Here is a 22,657-nt window from a genome sequence, read left to right as displayed (position 1 = left end):
ATCACGTGAAAACTCTTGGAAATGGATTTCCCCCTCATCAATCATTGAGGTGACTGTAACCCTAGCAAACACCTTGAGGGCAGCCTGTGAAAGACTCTGAGCCAGAGAGGACCCAGCTAAGTCATGCTTTGCTTCCTGATTGACAGAAATCCTGAGATAATATGTTTGTTGTTTTAAGCCGCTAGTCTTGGCATAATTTGTTACACAGCAGTAGCTAACTAATACAATCAGGGTGATAGTGAAACTCTTTAGCAACCAGCTCTGTATGGGCATTAACCAACCAGTCAGAGCAGACGCTGACTGGAGCAATGGAGCAGGGTCTGAGCCATTCGCTAGAGCACTGGGAGTGCAGAGGGGGACAGTGAAGGGGTAAGTGAAGTGGTGGAAATTAATCTTATGGAAATACTCACACAGGGACATAAAGGTACCTATTTGCAAGAATATTCACTGCAGTATTATTTGTTGTAGTGAAAGATTAAAACAACTGAAAATTCTATTCCCCAGGGGACTCATTGAATTAAGGTCTATCCGTGCAATGGGCTATCACACAGCCATTGAAAAGAATGAGATTTGTGCTGATGTAGAATGATGGGCAGGATATACTTTGTTCAGGAGCAGAACAGAGGGCATGATACACCATCATTTGTGTTAAATATACGTACATATACTTACCCGAAGGCTTGTAGCTCTAGAAATAACCTGGTAGCCCTGGTTGCCTCCAGGGAGGGGAATAGGTGGTAGAGGGGTGGGATGGCACAGGGATCAGGGACAGGAGAGAAACCTAATTTTCCTGTCTCCTGTGATGCCCCTTCTATCATCTGGGGAGGGGAGGCAATTATGGTTGTGTCCTGGAAGGACTCATAAACCCTCATTTGGTATCTTTGGAGATTTTCTAAATGGAAGGTGTGCTGAGTGGAAGGGCCCTGGCTCCCCTGCCTCTCAGTCACTAGAGCAGTGCCTCCTACTGGAGATTTTATTGCAAAAAAGTGGTTCCTCTGCTTTAATGAAGAAAAGTTGGAACTCGCTCTGCCCCCTTTCTTCCCTCAGTTCCCACTCAGCTCTTCCGTCATCTGTCCACTCCCTGCCACCACCATCACCCCCACCAGCCTGGCTCAATCCGAGCTGAGTCCAACCCCATCCAGGGATCTCTGCTGGATCCCTGGAGACTCACCTGGCACGTCCGGGGATGGATTGAGAATCATGAAGGCGTCTGACAGTCCTGCTTTGACAGGGTGCTGGGATGAGCTGATTTCCAGGACGGACATAGGGATCTGCAGCGGGAGAAGAGGCTCCATCTACCCCACCGCCCCGATAATCTTGGGCTAGCCTAGACTTCCCCTCTGAGCTCCAGACCCATCTGCCCACTTGGTGTTGCCTCTTGGAGAATTCAAAGACATCTCAAACTCCATAGGGCCCCATCCAAATTTCCAGTCTTCCCACACCATCTCCAAACACATTTCCTTTTTTCTTTTCTCCATCTCTGTGTGTGGCACCTTCATGTAGGCAAGAGGACTGGGAGTCACCCTCGCCCCTCCCCCAACCCCTTCCTTCATTTCCCTCCTTCTCCATCTAATACACCCCCAATCCTGTTAATTAGCCTGCTAGCTGGCTCCCAAATCCATCCAGTTCTCTCCATTGCCCCCCCATCCCCCAAGCTGGCATCACCTCTCACCTACATCATCTCCCAGCATTCCCTCTGAGCCCCAACTCTCTGTCCTCCACTCTGAAGCCAGAGTGATTTTTAAAAGGCAAATCCAGTTGTTCCCCTGGCCCATCTCGCCCCCACTCCCCCCACTCCAGCCAGGCTGCCTTCTTTCAGGGCTTTGTCCAACCATGCTCTGTCGTGCCACAGAGCCTTTGCATGTGCTTTTTTCGCTCCTGGAACACACCTCACTCTCCTCTTTGCTTCCTTAACTCTCACACATTCTGCAGATTTCAGCTCTTTTCCTCGGGAGATCCTCTCCTGGCCCCGTTCAGGTAAAGAGCCCCATGAAAGGCTTTCCTGGCATTTCTGTTTAGGAGCACTTGTCACAATGGCAATTCTACATCTGTCCCCACAATTACGATGCATCCTCTCCCACCAGATTCTCTCCACCACAGGGGTAGGGCTGGCAAGCATCTTATTACCTGCTGTTCCCCAGCATCACATCCTATGTCTGGCGCATTGGAGGGTCTCTGCAGATGTTTGCTGAATGAAAGCAAGTGCCCAAGACCCAGCCATCTCTTCAGCTGGGCCCACTCACCTCTTTGTAGCCGAACACAATGCGCCCGTCTTGGTGCAGAGCTGCCTGGAAGGTGAAACTGCCCCTGTCCTCCCGGCCTTGGAGATAGACATGGTCCCACTGAACAACAAAGACTGTCCCTGGTAAGGAGAGCAGAGACCAGGCTGGGCAGAAAGGAAGTGCAGGGAGCAGGGCCCTGCAGAAGTGGTGGCCAAGGTGAGTGGGCCACAGGTGGGCTTCTTTAGGGATGATGGGGCCAGTTTGCAAATTTGACAGGAGGCAGGAGCTGGGCAGCCCACAAACATCAGTCTGGCTTCCAAGCTGAAGAGGAACCAGAAGACCCTGCTTCAGCCTCCCCCCAGCCCAGGTGCTATGATTGATCATCTCCAGCCCCAGGCACACTGCTTCCTTCTGGCCTATCCTCACCCCTTGAGATGAAAAGGAGAAATAGGAGAAACGTCTGTCCTCCTGGGGTGGGAGGTAGGTGCTTAAGGGACAACTTGGTGAGAGTAACAAACAATAAAGGTCTCTAACATTTATTTCACCTCTACTAAGAGCCAAGAGCTTTCATTTCATTATCATCAGATCCTGTAAGGTAGCAGGCATTTTGTCTCCATCTTACAGCTGAGGGAAATGAATACAGAAAAGTGGGGGGTGGCTGCCTTGCTGTGTGACTGTGGGCAAGCCCTTGCCCTCTCTGGGCCTTGGGCTCCTCTAAAGGGGCTGGACCAAGGAAGTCCTGGAGTTGGGTGACTCACATGTTGAGATCTGATCTTACCATTGTCAAAGTAAGCAACTGTGGAGTTGTCAGAGTAGCCAGGGTTGAAGTTGGCCATCAAAGGGGCCACATACTGAGTAGCTGTGAGCATCCGATGGATCACATCGCCCATGAAGATGAAACCTGAGGTGGGAAAAAGTGTAGATGAATCAGAGATGGCCCAGAGGGGTTGCTTCCCCATACAGGAAGGAGCAGTGTAGACGGGGCTGGAAGCGAGTCTTGGACCTCTGTCCCCATTCTCACATGGTGGACTCTGGGTCTGGCATGTATGAAGCAAAAGGGCCTCAGACCAGAGAAGATTCTTCCTGCCCCTCCCACATCTCTCTGTCCCTTGGAAAGTGTACAGAAATCAAAGATGGGCTCCTCATATCAACAGGAAGCCTGGTTCCAAGATGCAGGTTCTCAGCACAGGCTCCTCTCTCCCACTCACAGACTCAGAAACACAGGGATCACAGGGACTGCTCACACTGGCCTGAGCTGACCCAGAGGGAGACACACACACACACACACACACACACACAGACAAGCAAGTCAGTCGATGTAAAGGATGTGGTCTGAAACACTCACTTACTTCCCCACTGAGAGTGGGGTCCCAAGAGAGTCAAATGTGGGACCCTCCCCAGTCTATCTATAAAACCCTGTGTCCAGGGAACCTCCCCAGGTAGGACCCAAGTTCTGCTTGAAATCCCCAAACCCTCTCCCAGCCCCACGGATAAGGCCTTACCTCCAGTTGCTATGGTGATCTGCCGCAGAGGGTGTCCATAGAAAGGGAAATCAAAGGACAAGACCACTCTCTGCAGGGGATGGGAGAGAGTCAGCACGGGCCAACCTGCAGGCCAGGGAGCTGGGTACCCACACTGCCCCATGCTTGTCTGGACAGGGGACCAAGCATGTCCAGGGCAGGCCCCCACGACCACAGGTGGGCACCCCAACTCTGGTCAAGCATCTCAGGACACCCCGACCTTCCCAGACAACAGACCTCAGGCCACAGCCATGCCCACTGACCAGGTGGGGTGGGCTGGCCTCTAGCCCCTCAGTGCAGGGCGGCGCTCCCAGGGACTAGGACACTCACCGAAGCCTGCCGGTGGGTGTTGGAGAGGATTCTGTGCACCTTCACTTGGCTCTGGTTGGCTTTGGCAACATCCACCCACAGCTCCCGGTTGCGGGGCTCGCTGGGACCATACAGACGGGACACATAGTAGCTGTGGTTGTCCTCCTGTCATCAACCAAGACAGAGCCCACAGGAGGCATGAGGGATCGGGGTGCCAGGAGCCAGCCTCTGCACCTCCCCAACGCAGACTTCTGGATACAAGAATCATGGCCCTCCCAGGGTGCTGGACTGTGGCCCAGAGAGCTGGCTTAGGCCTGGGAGCCCCTTGGCTCCCCTTGGCCTCAGATAACTCAGCACCTGGCCCCTCACCATGTCCCCAACAGCTCTAGCCCCAGCTAAATCCACACGTGTTGTACCCATGCTTGGCCCTGCCATTCCCAGGCAGGCCAGGAGGCTTTTCCTACAGCCCCTGAGTCCTCCCAGAACACACCCAAGGCAGAGCTCAATCCGGTCATGAGGGAGAAACAGACAGGGCAGCCCCAGACAGAGCCCTTGTCTTCAGGGAGCTCCCAGACTGAGGTGGAGACATAGCCCCTTACCTGGGGAGTACCCAGTTTAGGGGAGAAGAAAAAAACTGGATCTCAGAAGCCACCAGTCTAAAGATGGAGACAGATCCTTGACCTTCAGACATTGCTAGTCTGATGGAGGGGGTGGGACTTATGCAGATTGAATACACAGACACAGACTCTCAAGCAGACAGATAGGACAGGGTCTACTAGTCACTAGAGGGTTAAGAAAGGGGAGAGAAACAGCAATGATTCCTTTAAGACATATTTATAAATTCTACTATGTGTCAGGTGGGGACAAAATAAAGAACAAGCCAGACCCAGCAGGCTGAGAGTTAATTCTGTAAAACCTCTCCTGCACATGAGTATTTAGGGCCAGGATTTACAGGAGGCTAGGAAATGGTCAGCAGGCAGAGTGGAAGAGCCAGGTGAGGAGGCACTGTCTTAGCACTTCAGCCCATCCGGGAGCGCCAGTGTAGGAGGAAAGGAGGCAGAGGGGGCAGGTCCACTTGGCCACTGTCACAGAAATGGGGCCACTGACCTGTGCAGAGCCCCGGGCGTCGTGGGTCATTAATCAGCCTGTCCAGTGGCAGTGGCTGCAGACACAGCACAGCAGACCGTGTTCTCCCTGCCAACCTGCCAGCTGTCCAACCAGCCTTTGCCCTGGGCTCAGCATGAGTAGGGCCAAGAGATGTCTGCTCTCTCCACCTGCTGGGAGGCAGACTCTGCTCTTCTGACAAGTAACACACTCTGGGGCCCTGGGGTCAGGGCAGGGCTGGAGGAAGACGAGCAGAAGGAACATTGAGGGCGGAAGCATTTCCCACTGCCACTGCCTGGTTCCTCCCCTCCAGCCTTAGACTGCCCGCCCCTCTGCCCATCCTTAGCAGGGACAAACAAATCTAAACAAATCTAAAACACAGATGAGGCCACAGCCCTCTACTCACAAGCCATCTGGGGCTCCCACTGCCCTCAAGACAAAACTCAAACCTCAGCCTGACATATGAGGTCGCACAGGAGGCAAGCCCCACCTTCTCTCTCCTCCTGTCCTGAGCCTGTGCATCCTGTGTACTCACTCACCGGCCTGGACTCCCTGACAGTTTCGGGCCACCAATGGTCACTCATGACTTTGCCCACTGACCCTCCTTCCTGGGATGACCTTCTTGCTTCTCCCCGGGCAGATTCCTACTTCTTCAATGCCCAGCTTAAACATCACCTTCTTAGTGATCTTTTCCCTGACTTGCCCACTGAGGACCTCCACCATCCTGTACTCAGGGGTACAATTTGTGAGAGTCCCATGGGCCCCCGCTTGGTGGATTTCTGGTTTTACTTATGAAGCCACCAGAAGGGGCCACCCTGATGCCACCAGCCCTGGGGTACCCATGCCAAGGATGCTTCCTCCCATTGCTGCCTCAGTTGTCTAGCCTGGGGTCCCAGAAGATGACCAGAGGAGGAAGCACTGCTCCCTAGTTTGCCCACGGGCACCAGAGCAGCTGGGCTCATGCCTGAGCTCACAGCCTCCCACAAGAAAGCAGCCCCTTCAGCTTCTGCTTCTCCCCCACTCCCCAGGAGACCAGGTGCCATGTCTTTTCCCCCTGGGTCTCCATCTCTCCTATCTCCACCCATCTCTGCTGGAGTTTCCACCAAAACAAAACAAAACAAAACAAAACAAAAAAAAACAAACCCAAATAACAACCCAAAAAAATCATGTGCCAAGAAACAATGCCCCTTGCACACCAACTCATGCAAAGAGATGTGCACAAAGGTGCCCAGGAAAGGAGTCTGATGGCTGCCTGCCTGCTTCCTGGGATTCACAGGATGAGTGGGTTTTATTCCACCTCAAAGCAAAAGCAACAGGGGGCCCCGACCAACACTGCACACCTGACAGTCTGTGGGACCCCAAGCCCGAAGCCAGTTTAGGTTCAGTGGCGACCACTGGCCACAGCCACGGAGACAGCTCACCTTTTCTCCCCATTAGCTCCAAAAAAGAAGTGATTTATTAAAAGGCATCAGTTAGCCTAAACTTTTGCTCGAAGAAAGAATACCAAGCATAGATACAATTCAGCCCATCATTGAAATGTCTGCTTCCCACCCCCAACCAAACTCTGAGTCCCTGACACACAGGGATGGGCGAGGTCACCGCTGTATCCATGGTTCAAAGTCCCTGAATCCTTGCTGCTTGAGAAGTGTTTGCCGAGATGAGCTGGGGCCTGTGCAGGGAGCCCAGATCCTTCCTTTTTGCCATTTTACAAGGGAAGAAAGAGGGACTAGTGCCTGGTATGGTCAAAATTTTGGAAGTAAACTTGCTTCCTTAATTTCTGGACTCTCTTTTTATGATCTGTGGGGGAGGGGAATGTGAATGACTAGCAGAACCAAAGCAGCATCCAGGTGGCACTCTGGTCCTTTTGATAGCACAGAAGGTTTAATCGTGTCCCACATAAAGCTATGTTCAAGTCCTGACCCCCCAGTACCTATGAATGTGACCTTATATCGAAATAGAGTCTTTGCAGATGTATTCAAGTTAAGATGAAGTCATACTGGATTAGGATGGGCCCTAAATCCAATGACAGGAATCCTTGTAAAAGAGAGGGAAATTTAGGTACAGAGACACAGAAGGGACTCAGGGAAGAAGGCCATGGGACAACAGGGGCAGAGACTAGAGTGATGCAATTTACAAACCAAAAAACACGAAGGATTGCCAGGGGCCACCAGAAACTAGGAATAAGCAGGGGAGGATTCTTTCCTAGCCTTCAAGTGGAGTGTGGCCTTGCTGACACCTTGATTCAGACATCTGGCCTCCAAAACTGCAAGAGAATAAGTTTCTGCTATTTTACACCACCGAGTTTGTGATATTCTGTTATGGCAGCCCTGGGAGACACATGGACATAGATATGTGCTGCTGTGGCTCAAGTGGGGCAACCCTGAGTTGTCTCCCCCTTCCATGTCACCTCTGGCTTAGAATATTCTGTGGCTTCCCAGCTGCACTCAGAATGAAGGCCACATTCTTTACCATGATCTACAGGGCCCTGTGGAGCAAACTCTAGACAATGCCTATCCAATATTCATTTGCTCCTCTTCTTTATTAATAGAACATTGATTTTGTAGCAGATAGCAATGTACCCAGCTAAAAAACCTCATTTCCTGGATGTCTTAAGGTTACCATGTGACACAGGTTGGCTAATGGAATAAACTGAAGGTTCTAGTGGAGCCTTTTGAAAAAGGTCAAATATGACTGCTTGTTCCTCTTGCCTTTGCCCTTCTCCTTATTCCTACCTGGAATGCATATGTGATGACTGGAGCTTCAACAGCCATCTTGTAAGCATAAGGACAAGAGCCATGCCCTTAGGATGGTGGAGTAAAAAGCTGGACAGAACCGGGTCTCTGGAGGGATGCTTGTTAAGTCCTCAGATTCAGCCCTCTGTTATATGCAAACATGAATTCTTCCTGATGCATGATAGTCTTGCCCCCACCCACCACCTCTGCCTCTCCCCCTGCCCTCTGTGCTCTCAGCTCCTGAAATCACCAACTGCTTGTCTGCCTCAGGACCCTGGTACTTCCTGTGCCTCAAAAACTTCTTTCTCATTCAGTTTAGAAGCTGACTGCTCCTGATCCCTCAGGTCTCAGCTCAGTGGTCACTTCTTCAAGAGAGCCTTCCCGATGCCCCCGTTATACCCTCATCACATCCTGGGCTTCTCCCTCTCAATGTGCCGCACCTTTGTGATGATTTACTTGACTTTTAGACTTGTTATTGCCACACCTGCCTTTCCTGTGAGATCATAAGTTCCCCACAGGTAAGGTCAGCATTTACCTATGGTGTTTAAGCAGAGAGTATGTGCTCAATAGGAGGATATGTTAATAAATGAATGACTTCAAAGCATAACTGTTCCTCATAGTTTGCAGAAGGTCTGTATATCACCATGCATTCTGGTGACCAGGATGGGATGGTGTTACCAAACAAAGCAGGATGGCAGGTAATGGGGAACAGGCACTGTCAGGTACAGTGGGAGTCAATCCAGCTCCCACGTAGGAACATGAGAAGCCTATGTTTATTTATCTAAAAAAAAAAAATTTGTGGGGGAGGTAATTAGGTTTATTTATTTACTTATTTATTTTAATGGAGGCACTGGGGATTGAACCCAGGACCTTATGCATGCTAAGTGCCCCTCTACCCTGAGTTATACCCTCCCCCTCAGAGGCCTATGTTTAAAGCCATTTCTTGGAGGCTTGGAAAAGGGTCCAGTTTCCATCACCTGATTCCCAGGACTCGCTTGGTGAGAGCGTTCACCAAACCTCCAAGCGCTGGAAATGAGGTCCCTGGACAGAAGCCATGCTCTGCCGTTGTGAAGCCCAGACGCTATGTCTCTTGCTGCCTCACCTAGAGGCGAAGAGTGGGGCGACTGGGGATGCGTCTCACCAGCCATTGTTCCAAGTCCTCTGTCCATGAAGGACAGCCCATCACCCCAGCCGAGGAGCCAGGCTGTGTGTTACAGGGGGGATCCTTGGACGGAATCGTCTCATTCTGGGGATTCCCACGGAGCCCTCCCATGGCACTTCTTCACTGACAGAAAGTCTTCATCTCTGCTGACTCAAGGAGAGTCAGAAATTAAAGGAGCAAACAACAAGGTCTTACTGTAGAGCACACGGAACTATATTCAATACCTTGTAATGGCCTACAATGAAAAAGAATATAAAAAGGAATAAACATATGTAAACATATAACTGAATCACTATGCCAAATACCAGAAATTAACACAACATTGTAAATTGACTATAATTCAATAAAAAATTAATTCATTAAAAAAATAAAAAGGGATGTGATAACTTTAAAAAAAGAGAGAGAGAGATTAAAGGAGCTCCTGCCTCTAACCCCTAGGCAGAGATTCTCCCCAATGTGCCAGCAGGTCCCCCAGAGAGCACGGGCCTCAGTCCCTGTGGATCCCCTGTTCAGGCCAAGTGGGTGAGGCTGAGGCTCTGCTCCAGGGCCTCAGAATGCTGAGTGCAGCTGGCCTGCCAGGAAAAGGGCTGCCTCACGGGGGCAGTGCCTCCAGAAGCTGCCGCACATTTCTAACAAGCCCCAATAGAACACCTCTCCTGGCACGGGGTGACTCTGATTATCCCCAGGCCAGTGAAACAGAGCTGTATCCATTCAGAGCCCTGGCCTAGGGAGGCTCCATGGTGGTGACTGAGGCCAAACCACAGCCTAGAGATGAGGGGACAACTTGGAGCTGGGGTCACTCCAAGGCAGAGCCAAGAACAAAGTCCTCAGAGGCTGGAGGGCATGGTCCTTGGGAAAATGGGAGGAAAGAGAAGGGAAGCTAGCATTTGCAGAGCTGTGACAGCTGTGTGAGACAACCTTGGGAGGTGACTGCTAAAATTAGTCCCATTTTATAAGTGGGGAGACTGAGGCCCATGTAAGTCTCTGAAACTAGGTCAGTCTCGCTCCAAGGCAGCGACTTTCTCTGTCCACTGTTTCTCAGGTCTTTAAGTAACTGCCCCACTGGGAGGTAACTGGGGCTGCTTATTAGTCATTAGATAAAATTTCTCCCATCGGAAGAACCAGAGTGGATCCTTTCTGGAGCACAGAGCTGTGGGGCTGTGCCCCGTTCATCTCCCAACGCCTGCACCTACCAAGCCCAGGGCTGGCACTTGGAACAAGGTGGGTGTTAGGGACGTGCTTGCTGAATGAGTTCAACCACAAAGTACCCATAGCGGATGGTGCCGGAGGCTGTGCTGATAATGTACAGTGTGACTCCAACAAGGACAGCATCCTCCCCCATCACTGAGAGCAGGTGACACAAAAGCCACTTGTGAAGGAAGCAGCTGCCTCCTCTGGGAGCCCAAGTCCATGGAAAGCATTCCCATAGCTGGGACATCTTGCACACAGGATGGCATCTCCAACCCCTAGTCTTCTCTTCCCGAAAGGCTTGTACCATCAGCTTAGGAGGCCCCTCCGGTCTAAAGACCTGAATTGCTACAGTTGCTGCTTGAAGCACGTCAGTTGAGCTGTATCCCGTCTGGGGTGGGGCACAGTAGGAGGAGTCTGAGATGCAGGAAAGGGGAAAGGAAAAGAAAAACAGTTCTCTGTCAAAGGAGGAAGAAAGGAAGGAAGGAGGAAGGGCAGGAGGAAGGAGGAATCAGGAGGCATCTCCTGATTCCTTAAGCTCTTCCCTGAGGAAGTGAAGCTAACAAGGAAGGGCTTTCAGGCCAGGGAAGGGAAACCCTGGCTCTCCCTGCTCAGTCATGCAGGAAGAGGAAGTCTTCACATGACTGAGAGTCCAGCAGGGCAGCTAGGGTGGAACACGGAGACTCTGGTGACATCTGGCATTGTCCTAAGTATGATTGCTGGTCCACAGAAAGGCGAAGGAAGCCAGCCCTCACATGCATCTGGCTTCAATAAATACATGCTGGAAAAGTAAAAAAGAGACAGAACTGAGGAGGGCCTGAAAGACAGAGAAGCTAGCCCTGGTTCCCAACAGCTTTCCAGGTCTCTATGAGGTCAGGCTGTCCTTTATCTGCAGCCCTTGGATCCCATGACAGGTCTCTGCACCCTCACAATAAACCTTTCCCCTGAGACAGCTTGAATGGCTCCTTGGAACCAAATAAGGCCCTAATGAGAACACTCTTGCTCACAGGGTGATGAGAGGAAGGCCCTTCAGGGATACCCCAGACAGTTTGTCACCAGCACAGACAGTGAGAATCTGAACGGGAAGAGAGAAGTGAGAAGCCAAATTTCTGGGAGAATTTTCCCTGGCAATATATTGGCCGCCATGATTTTTTTTTCCTACAGAGTCAGTCACCAGTGGCTTCTTGATTGACCACTGGGGAAGAGAGTCACTTGGCTTAGACCTCACCAATCTTTTGGGTACTTCCACTGCAGGTCCTTGATCATGCTGCCACTAGCACTGGCAGTTTTGATGATGGAGGGCCACCCATGGCAGTGACTGATAACTGTCTCCCAGAAACCATTCTCCCCTTCCTCCTTTAGTAGCAGAACCTCCCAGCTTTAGTTAGGCACATGGCCACCCAGCAATGACTACATTTCCTAGCCCTCTTTAGAACCAGGTGTGGTTACCTAACTATGTCTGGCCGATGGAAGATGAGCAAAATGATTGCCCTCAGTAGGAATTGGCTCTCACCTTGTCCAGTTCCCATTGGCTGGGATGCAGATGTAATGGTGGGCGCTGGAACAGCCATTTTGGACCACAACACGGAAGGCACATGCTGTGGAAGGAACTTGGGTCCCCAACACCACGGAGGCACTACATCAACCCCTGCTTATTTATGATCACACTATTACAAGTGAGAGAAGAATAAACCTCTTTCGTGTCCAAGTGCTTCGTCAGTTGGACATTTTTTTTAAAACAAGTGAATCTGTATCCTAATTAATACAAGGTCCCCTAAGTGGCCTCCTCAGGCCAGTCAATCCAAAGTGCTCTTCACTGTACACCATATAGAGACGTCTCTTAAGAAGGATTTAGAGGTTGTGCCTGGCAGTGATCTTGCCTGACGAGCCCACCCAGTTCACTGCCCGTCACTGCATTTGACCTGCTTCCTGCTACCCCAGAGGGAAGCTCTCCCAGCACTGTGGACTGGAGGAAAGACGACATGGTAGGGTGACCTGACATTATAAAGGGTCAAGGAGCGTAGCATGAGCCAGACCATCTGGCAAGTCCACCAAAGGGAATTAGGTTTTCTTGAAATGCCTGCAAGAAGCCCCAGTCAATAATCCACATTCATTCTGGGAGGCAGCATGATGTGAATTTCAAACATTTTTGGCCATGAAATCCTTTCTTCCAATTAATCTTCCACGGAAGCTCGATACATAAATCACATCAAAGTAAGGCCACTCTGGGGGAAGGAAAGAGAAGGGCCCGGAGCCCTGCCTGCTATGTTACTTCCTTCTCCACCACCCTCCATCCCACAGCGGCCCATTGAAGCACCTCTGGGAACCCTCAGGGTTCCACGGAGTGTGCAATTTGAAAACTACTGCTCTAGGATCAAGTCCAGGGGCTGTGGAGTTAGACAGACCCAAGTTCAAAAACTAGCTCCACTTCCTAAAAGTTGGTGCCAAACATCCCTCCCAACTCTGAGCATCAGTTGCCCCATCAGTAACCTTTCTCACAGAGTTCTTGAAAGGCTTAGACAAAACATATCAACATAAAGCTCTTAGCCCAGCGCCTGGTCCACAGTAGGTGTTTGAAAAGTGAGAGCTATCTATGATGATTCTGTTGGACCCTTCCAGGAAAGGTCTTTGATTGTGGAGGCTGTCTCCTCAAAAACACCTCCAGCTCCATTTTAAATGCCTGCTGTTACAGTGCCTCTTCTGCCTCAATTATTCATGCCCGGCACCCACCAGGCACTTCATTTCTGACAGCAGGGCAGCATTTACCTTGGCTGAGCTCAAGACCTTTCCAGACAGGAACTCTGGCTAAGCTGTCACCATCGGCCCGTCACCTGCCAGCCAACTGGCAGGTAGAAATGCCAGGGCAGGCAACCAAGGGCACACTGCAGGGCCTGTTGGAGAGGCCTAGGCAGCCAGGCTGGTCAGGATGGCGCTCTAGGCAGCTGGGTCCAACCCAGGACATGCTGAGGGGATCCCATTCCCTGCCTCCACTGATCCTGGGGGCAGTACCAGACCAACAGGAATGTTTTCTAGATCCCTGCTACTCAAAGTCTGGTCCAGGGGCCAAGAGCATCAGCATCAACTGGGAGCTCACTAGAAATGCAGGATCCTGGGCTCAATCCCAAACCTGCTGGACCAAAATCCACGTTTGAATAAGCTTCCCAGGGGATTATTTGGCACAGTAAAGTTTGAAAAGTGCTGATCAAGAAGCACCCTCTGTCTGGACCAACCTGTTTTTGTCTCCAAAGACTCCGAGGGCAAAAAGACCTGGGTTCTTGTCCTGGCTCTGCCACTCACTAGCTGTGCAACCTTGAGTAAGCACTTTACCTCTCTGTTCTCAGCATTAGAAACACTTACCTCCTGGGGTAGGTGGGTGGATGACATGTAAGGCCATAGAGCGAGGCCAGCACTAAGGGAGGGCTCCTTTAACGTGGCCAGTTGTTGTAAGTTTCCCTTACCTCATGCATCCACACAATAACCTCCAGCTGCCCTCAGGAGGTATTTGAGCCTCAGGTTGAAATAATTCACTCGTCATCACAGAAGTACAGAAAGCAGGTCTCCTGGGCTAACCCAGGAAGGAAGGGACCCAGGCCAGACAAAGTGGCACTTGTGTGGTGCTGAGGGTCTGGGGTAAAGAGGTGTCAGAGTGAGTGAGGCTGACCTGAGAAGGTCCTGGGAGTGGGGGTTTGGACCAAGCTTGGAAAGAGGGTGTAGACAGGTTTTCTAGACAAAGCATTTTGTTGTATCCCCCACACTTTATGGAAATGGAATAATCATCTCATTCTGACACTGATTCAATATGTGGGTTTTTGGAGGAGTATCAGCTAGCCAGAGATTTTGACAGCATCAATATATATCACATAACCAGAGAGAATTAGGACAACAAGGAACAACAGAAAGAAAAACAGACCTCCCCCATCCCTCACTTGGCCCCATTCTGGTATATTTCCTTCTAGTCTTTTTCATATGGATACAATTTCACAGGTTATAATCCTGCTGACCATCCAGCTGTGTGGACTGCTTCTGTCATGTTTCATGATACCTAAAGCAGTTTTTGATGTTGAACATGGTCTTTTAGCTGTCATTTGTCATGGCATCATGGCCATCCACTCAGAAGAAAATTCACAATTTTCTTAACCACCTCCTTACTGTTAGCATTTGGGTAGCTTCTGACTTTTATGCTCTTATTTTTTAAAATACTACTGTGGTGAATGTATTGATACACTTTCCATATACGGATTATTGCCCCTGCTTCAAAGCCTCTGCTACAAATTAGCACTTCTCAAACTTTAATGTGCGTACCTATCACCTGGGAATTGATTCTGCAGGTCTGAGGGGTCTGAGATTCTGCATTTCTAACAAGCTCTCACCCATGTTGAGGAATCCTGAGGCTATGAAGAATAGTCCCCTGAAACTTCAAGGCCAGGAAATCTTTTGTTGCTGGGATCCCATTTTTGTACTTCCAGCTAAGATCTGGGGGGAAAAGCACTACCTTTTTCTCCTAGACCTTTCTATTAACTTTTCAACCAATTAGCTCAGCCAAGTTTTATAACAATTCTATGAGGCATTCACCGTCCCACCTTTCAGATGAAGAAACTGAGGTTCAGAGTGATGATATAGCAAAGATACACACTATCTACCACACTGGGACCAGAGTAAGATGACTGACTGTCCCCAAGTGCCTGAAACTAAAGAGTTTTCCAGGATGCTGGACATTCAGTGCCCAAATCAGGACCATCCTGGGAAAACCCAGATGACTGGTCACCTTGACCAGAGCTTAATTCAGAGTCAGCTAATGTTTATCATTCCCAACCCTTTGTCAGCCTATTTATGTGGATTACTTTACACCACCTTTGCAATTACACTCAGGCCATAGCATCTCCATTTGACAATGAAGAAATGGGCTCAGAGGGGCTAAGAAACTTGTCCAAGACAAAAGGACAAACAACCCAATTTTTTAAGTGGGCAAAAGAAAAATAAATGGGCAAAGGACGTAAGTAGACATTTCTCCAAAGAAGAAATACAAATGGCCAACAAGCACATGAAGAGATGCTCAACATCATTAGTTACTAGGGAAACACAAAGCGAAACCACAATGAGATACCAGCTCATACCCACTTAGGATGCTATAATTTTTTATAAAAAAGGGTAAATAACAAGTGTTGGCAAGGATGTGGAGAAATAGGAACCCTCATACATTGCTGGTGGGAATGTAAAATGGATCAGTCACTGTGGAAAACAGTTTGGCAGTTGCTCAAAGAATTAAATATAGAAGTACACTATGACTCAGCAATGCCACTTCTAGGTACATACCCCAAAGAGTTGCAAATATGTACGCAAACACATAAAAGTATACATGTTCACAGCACCACTGTCCACGATAGCCAAAAGAAGGAAACAGCCCAAATGTCTATCAACAAATGAATAGATGAACTGTGGTATATCCATACAATAGGAAATATTTTTCAGCCATAAAATGAATGATTTTCCTCCCAAATGAATGAGATGTAGAGCACAGATTGATGGTTACTAGGGACTGAGGGAGGGTAGAGGATGGGGAGCAACCACCTAAAGGGTCCAGGGTTTCCTTTTGGGGTGGTGACAATGTTTTGGAACTAGATATAGGTGATGGTTGCACAACATTGTGGATATATTAAGTGCGCTTCACTTTAAATGGTTAATTTTTTGTTATGTGAATCTCATCTCAACAAGAAAGAAAGAAAAGCACCCAACCAACCAATCAGCCTGCGGGAGGAACAGAAAAAAGGGTCAACAAGGGGGACCTGCGTGGGAGCTGGACAGCCTGGGGCTGAACAGCCAGCAGAGGGCGCTGTGGCGCCCTTACCGCGCCTGGGAGGGGAGACAGCGGGGACTGAGAAGCTGTCACTTGCCTGGCGTTTTGCTCTTTAGTCTCAACCCTGGAAGATCAGTACCCATCCCCCTATTTGGGAAATTTGAAGCTAGTGGGGCTTGAAACGCCAAGTTCAACAGCTGAAGGTTTAAGTGTCCAGCCCAAGGTCAGCAGCTGGTACATGCCAGATCTGGGGCCAGGACTGCCAGCCTCTTTCCATAGTGCTGAAGACCGGACGCCAGGACTCCACCTCCCACCTCCCTGGACACTCATTCCACTCACAAAATCTCTTATCTTCCATCTCTTCAAAATTCAGCTCACGACTTCCTCTCCACCCGCTTCACCCTCCACTCCCAGAAGTCTTCCCCACCAGCCTCCTCACCTCATCCCTTCCCCTGAGTGCACTGGCATGGCGGGCTGCTTCCACGAGCCCTGCTTGGATCTCTTCATGCATCCGTGCTATGAGTCTGTCTGTCCTGTCTCCCCTAGGCCCTTAGGTCTGGGAAAGGGGGCCTTCTCCAGTTCTCCTTTTGGGAACTGCCTCCTTTGGGAGGGTGTAGAAACCAGGCAGTATTGCACACCCTTGTCTGTCTTGCTGCCCAGCTGTCTTGGATGACGTGGTTCCTGCCCCCCTGCAGGATCCCTCAGCATTCCTGAGCCTGCCACCAGGTTGGACAAGCTGGGAAGTTTTGCGGAGGCCAGAGAGGAGAGGAATTTGAGGAAGCTGGGCCAGGGGGAAGACCAGAGTAGAGGAGGCAAGTCAGAATTTTCTAGTATGGAGTGAATTTGTTCTATTACAAGTGAAACCTCCAAATCAGAATGCTCTTAAATTTGATTCCTCCCAAATGCTGGCCCATAGGTGAACCACAGAACCAAGAAAAACTTTAACTAGTATTTTGAAATCCTCGGGCCTGAAGACATCCCCCTTCAGCTTCTTGGAGAGTAAATTTTGTACTTTCCAGATTTCTGACTTAGCACTATGGCTTTCCCCAATCCCTCCCTCCCCTACAAAATTTCCAGTGTCCCCAGGGCCTCAGGATTGGTCTTGGTGGAAAAATCTCTTGGTGGAAAGCTTGAGTCCAGACAGGAATCCTAGTTCTACTGGGATGTGATGGTAGACTGGGCGTGGGAATAAAATCCAAGGAGATGGCTCTGACCAAGGGCCTTGGAGCTGCCAGCTCACCCTGGGGGCACAGGCCAGATGCCTCGAGTCCTCCAAAGCAAGAGGGTCTGAGTTGTAAGGAGTATTTTGGGGAGGTGGCCAGGCAGGTGGTTCTGGGCAGTGAGGGTGGGGAAGAGGTCTGGGTAGAAGGGACTAGGAAGAAGCGGTTGGGCCAGAGGGGCTGAGAAGGGGAGACAGTCAGAGGGGGCAGGGCCAGAGAAGGCCTGGGATGGGGCTGGGCAGAGGGCTGAGTTGAGGGAGCTGAGCCAGAGGGAATGAGCCAGAAGGGAAGCCAGGGCCAGGAGGTGGTACTGAGGAGCAATGAAGAAGATGACGGGGCTCCAGAGTGGGTGTGTGTAGGGGAGGCAAAGGGGATGGCAGCCCACCTGCCAGGCCCTCAGCCCCTTGACATGGCCCCAGAGCAGAGGGAACCAGAGCCTGGTTCCTGTTGGCACAGATTTGACTGTGATGGGGATAAACAGTGGTAATGTTTTCCTGTTGAGAGCTAACGAAACTTGCTGAAACAGACCAAATCAATCGTGCTGAAGCGTCCCCTTCCTGTCACTTTCCTCTCGCTCAGCCCTCTGCCACCAAGATGGGGTTTCCTTTAGCCAAAGAGACCCCAGCTCTCAGAGACACTGACCAGAGACACAAGAGAAGCCCCTTCACTGGGCACCTGCAGGGGCCGAGGCAGCCCACTGCCCAGGTTAGGGTGAGCTCACAGCCAGGGGGTGTTGAGGTTTGGTTGTGCTGAAGGGCTCCTGCTCAGTGCAAGGCCTAATGGGTTCAAGGCTGGGTAGGGAGTGGAACACAGGCGCCTCTGAGGATTCGGGCACGGGACACCCTACCCACCCCACCAGGCCCCAGTGTGTGCAGACACGATCCAGCGTGTGTAAGCGCTGACGTTCTCTTATGTGTGTTGGGTTCTAAGAGAGGACCATTAAGTCCAGAGACTCAGCCCTGGCACAACCTCTTCTCTTCAACAAGCCTGTCTTTCAAAGCCTCTGGTGATGGGGAAATTCCAGCTCCCTTTATTTCTTCAGAGAGGGAGCTCCCACCATGCACCAGACATTGGTGACAAAGTGATAAAACGGTCTTGGGTCTCATGGTGCCTCGGTTCCAGGGGAAGACAGGCGACAAAAACAAATAAATATATAATTCAGTGCAGGAAGGGATATGAGCTTTGGAGAAAAATAATCTATTCTCTGCCCCAGTCACAGCCCTGCAGCTATTAGAAAGCAGCCACATCTAGAACCTTCTCTATACCAGGCTAAATATCCTAAACTTCTTCAACCCTTCTGGACTACTCTGGTTTCTAGACAGCCATCTGAAAAGGGGCACAGGCCCCTCATCTGTGGTCAGGACCAGAAAAACCGGCAGGCTCCCCCCCAGAGCCCCAACCCTGGTCCCCGGGTTTTCTGTGGGTTTCCATGCACACAGCTGGCTTTCCCACCTCCGTCCTTGGCAGCCTCTCCACACTCCTGACTCATCCCAGCCCACAGGCATCGAGGAGCCCCAAGTCTTCCTTATGAACCACTGCTGAGCCACAACCACTGCTGAGCCACGTCTCTCCCACCTACTTTGGGGAGGGGGAGGTAATTAGATTTTTTTATTTTCTTACTTTTTTTTTTCTAAGAGGAGGTACTGGGGATTGAACATAGGACCTCATACATGCTAAGCATGCACTCTACCACTTGGAGCTATACCCTCCCCCCTTCTCCCACCTGTTTTAAACCAAAGTGCCAGGATTTATGTTGATCTCTGTAGTTTCACCTGGCAGATGAGGTTGACTATCGTTCAGCCTGCCGAGGAGGCCTTCCTAATCTGACACCTGAACTCTTTTCCAGCTGAGAGAGAAATTTGATCTGGAAGTCTGAAGGCCTCCTGCCAGGGCGGCCTTACTCCATCAATGTGGACTCTTTTTTTTTTTTAATAGAGGCACTGGGGATTGAACCCAGGACCTCCTGCATGCCAGGCACACACTCTACCACTGAGCTATGCCCTCCGCGCCACATGGCCTCTTGTGTGGCTGCAGAGCGGGCATAGAGGCCCCGGGATGGTAGAAGTAGTGTGGTCAAGCCTAAGAAAGCCTCACTGTCTGGTGCTAGATTTGAAAGACCAATTTTTTTGTTTCCTTTTTTTCTGTTTTTTTAGGTAAATGATTTTAAAATTGGCTTAAAATGTCACAGCTCAGAAGTTCCCATGTGGAGATAACCAGCAGGATCCCATGGAGGAACTTGTAAAGAAACAAATCCCCAGGCCCCACCTCCAGTGTTTCTGAACCAGTCAGTCCAGGGTGGAGCTTGAGAATGTGTGTTGTTTTTTAAGCTCTGAGGTTACTGAATCCACACTGGCTCTCGATGATCCCCACTGCCCTTTCTGAACACCCACGGGCAATTGCTTCCAGAAGTCTACATCTCTGTGGCTGTCTTCTGCAAGGTCCTCTCTGCAGGAACGGGGCTACGGCCCTCTGACCAGGGTGTCTGGCCCAAAGCAAATATCAGTTCTTTAACTGATGGCTCAACAAAGCTGGGGGCTGGGGAAGGGGTGAGGCTCCAGGTATTCCCTTACTTGGGGTACCTCTCCTGCTCTGGCCTTCCGTTCCATCATCCTCTAGGGCTCCTTGGTTCTGCAGGGTGGAGAAGCTGGGGCAGAATGGGCATTGAATGGGGCTGCGTTCTCTAAGGTTCCACCTCAGCGCCAGGATCAGTGTATAACATTTGAAGTGGCACCAATAAACTCAGTCATCAAGAGAGTGTTTTAATGTCCTAGATTTTTAAATCGAAATGCACGCACAAAAATCCATGGCGAACAAAATTTTAAATAAAGACAGGATCAGTAATGGTACCAAGCCATGTCAGGGGCCCGAGGTAAAAGAAAAAATAAGTCACAGAAATGATGCAGAAAGAGAGAGTTCAGAGCCTGTATCACCCTGCTCCCTCCCTGCCAGGCTGCAGGCTGACCCTGGTCCCTCTCCCACCCACATTGCTACAGCTCTTGTCCAGAAGTCCCTCCTGCAGAAGCAGTCACAGCTCTTGCTGGTTTGGGTAACACCCTCCCTGCCGGCTCAGGCTCACGTGTAGAGGTCTGAGCTGCTCCATGCTGCAGCTTTTCCTAAAGTGCTTCCCCTTCCCCACCCTGCCTACTCCTGTCCTTCCCATGTACAATGTCCCTGCATTAAACTCAGAAAGGAAGAAAGGGAGAAAGGAAGGAAGGAAGGAAGAGAGAGAGAGAGAAAGAGAGAAAGAAAGAGAGAGAAGGAGAGAAAGAAAGAAAGAAAAAGAGAGGAAGGAGAGAAAGAAAGAAAGAAAAAGAGAGGAAGGAGAGAAAGAAAGAAAAAGAGGAAGGAGAGAAAGAAAGAAAAAGAGGAAGGAGAGAAAGAAAGAAAAAGAGAGGAAGGAGAGAAAGAAAGAAAGAGGAAGGAAGGAAGAGAAAGAAAGAAAGAAAGAAAGAAAGGAAGGAAGGAAGGAAGGAAGGAAGGAAGGAAGGAAGGAAGAAAGAAAAAGAAATGATGCAGGAAAAAAATATTAAAAATTCTAAAAATATCCTTAGAGAGAGATGATATTACATCCATGACACAAGAATAATAGGAGAATTTTTAAGAAAAGACATAATCAGGATACAATAAATAGCTCTTGGAAATGAAAAAACGATAGAAAAAAATTAGTAACATTAAGAAAATAAGGTTGAGAACATCTCCCAGAAACTGGACCAACAGCAACATACAAATTAACAAGTAGACGACAGAAAATGCAAAGGGCGGGCAACAGAAGAGAGGAGAACGTTGGGGATCAATCCCTGAGGTGGACATTTAATCAAGGGGTCTTGTAGAAAGAAGAGACTGTGTAGAAAGAAGATGATCAAAACAATAAAACAAGATTTTCCAGAACTGGTGACTATGTCTCTGGGTTGAAACAGTCCATCAAATGTCCAGCGCAGCGAGAAGGAGCCAGAACAGGCACATTGCGGCACCCTCAGCATGCTGGGGTTAAGGGAACACCCTGAACAGCTTCCGGGGGCAGAGGGAAAGCAGGTGTCAACAAAGATCGAGCATAAGCATGACATCAAACCTCTCAATGGTGACGTCAGAAGCCAGAGACCATGTGAGATGCCTGCAAACTTGTGAAGGAAAACTTTTTAATCTAGAATTCTCCGTTCAGCCAAACCATCAATCAAGTGTGAGGATAGCATAAAGGCATTGTCAGTGCAAGTTCTTAAAAGAATTTTTCTTCTTCTGTAACTTTTCTCAGGAAGCTAAACAAACAAGAGAGTGAAGTGGGAAAGAGAAGACACAGGGTCAGAGAATAGAGTGCCCAACAAGGAGAGACAAGGGGGTTCCCAGGTGGAGAAGGAGGTCCCAGGATGGCTGTGGGCAGGTGGGCGAGCATCTGGTCCCGGTTGGAGCAGGATGATGGGAGAGAGGTTTCGGGGGGTGGGGGGAGGGGGCGGGGGAAAGAACTGACAGGGGTGTGAGTACAGCTCAGTGGTAGAGCACATGCTTAGCAGGCAGGAGGTCCTGGGCTCAATCCGCAGTACCTCCACTTAAAAAACAAAGAAACCTAATTACCCCCTCCAACAAAAATTAATTTAAAATAATAAAATGAATTTTTTAAAAAACTGACAGGTTTGACCACACCAAAAATTATATTCGAGGCCAACGGATATATAAGAATATAGGGACAAATTAGCAGTCTGGAATTAGCAGATACAAACTACTACATATAAAATAGATAAACAACAAGGTCCTACTCTATAGCACAGGGAACTACATTCAAGAGCTTGTAATAACGTATAATGGAAAAGAATATGAAAAAGAATATATATGTATAACTGACTCACTGTGCTGTACACCAGAAACTAACACAACATTGTAAATCAACTACACTTCAACTGAAAATAAATAAGAAGAAAAAAATAAAATAAACAAATAATTTTTTTTAAAAGAATATACAGCCATGGTAAGTACAGAAAACTAAGCAAGGGGTGGGGGGCAGGAAAAACAAAAATGATGCAAGAAAGTAAACAATGATGCTATTTTCATTGGATTAGTGGTGAATAATATTTACATGATTGTAAAGATAAAAAGCAGAGCATATGGATTTAACAATAATATTAAAAATGTTAAATGATGCTTATGGGCGTATATAAAAGGCACATTTTCATCTACACAACAGGCAATCAACAGATAATGTCTAAACAGATTTTTTTAAGAGGCAGCAGTGTTAAGCAAATTACTTAGGAATGTGGAGGTACCGCCAAGACAAAGGCCCAATGTGGCGCCTTGGGGCGGGGGGCAGGTCCGGTGGTGGGGGGCTGACTGCTGTGTTTTGTTTTCCGATTTTAGCACTATTTGACCTTTTTGACTCTCCGCATGCACTTCTTTGATTTAAAAATTAGTTATTAAAAC

General features: G+C 49.3%; 1 protein-coding gene across 2 annotated transcripts in view; it reads right to left on the bottom strand.

Annotated features, from left to right (window-relative positions):
• The window catches only part of PLXDC1 (plexin domain containing 1), a 71,294-nt gene that overhangs the window by 39,878 nt on the left and 8,759 nt on the right, over nucleotides 1–22,657 (bottom strand). For both annotated transcript variants that reach the window (XM_074342918.1, XM_074342917.1), the window contains exons 3-7: nucleotides 4,073–4,216; nucleotides 3,725–3,794; nucleotides 3,001–3,123; nucleotides 2,244–2,362; nucleotides 1,172–1,271 (exon numbers count right to left, since the gene is read on the bottom strand). In XM_074342918.1, the coding sequence (XP_074199019.1) occupies nucleotides 1,172–1,271; nucleotides 2,244–2,362; nucleotides 3,001–3,123; nucleotides 3,725–3,794; nucleotides 4,073–4,216 (556 nt within the window). The remainder of the gene's footprint in view (nucleotides 1–1,171; nucleotides 1,272–2,243; nucleotides 2,363–3,000; nucleotides 3,124–3,724; nucleotides 3,795–4,072; nucleotides 4,217–22,657) is intronic.

Source organism: Camelus bactrianus, chromosome 16 (assembly GCF_048773025.1).
Source record: "Camelus bactrianus isolate YW-2024 breed Bactrian camel chromosome 16, ASM4877302v1, whole genome shotgun sequence".
Taxonomy (NCBI): domain Eukaryota; kingdom Metazoa; phylum Chordata; class Mammalia; order Artiodactyla; family Camelidae; genus Camelus; species Camelus bactrianus.
The sequence above is the reverse complement of the archived record's forward strand: the minus strand, read 5'-3'. Positions and strand labels throughout refer to the sequence as shown.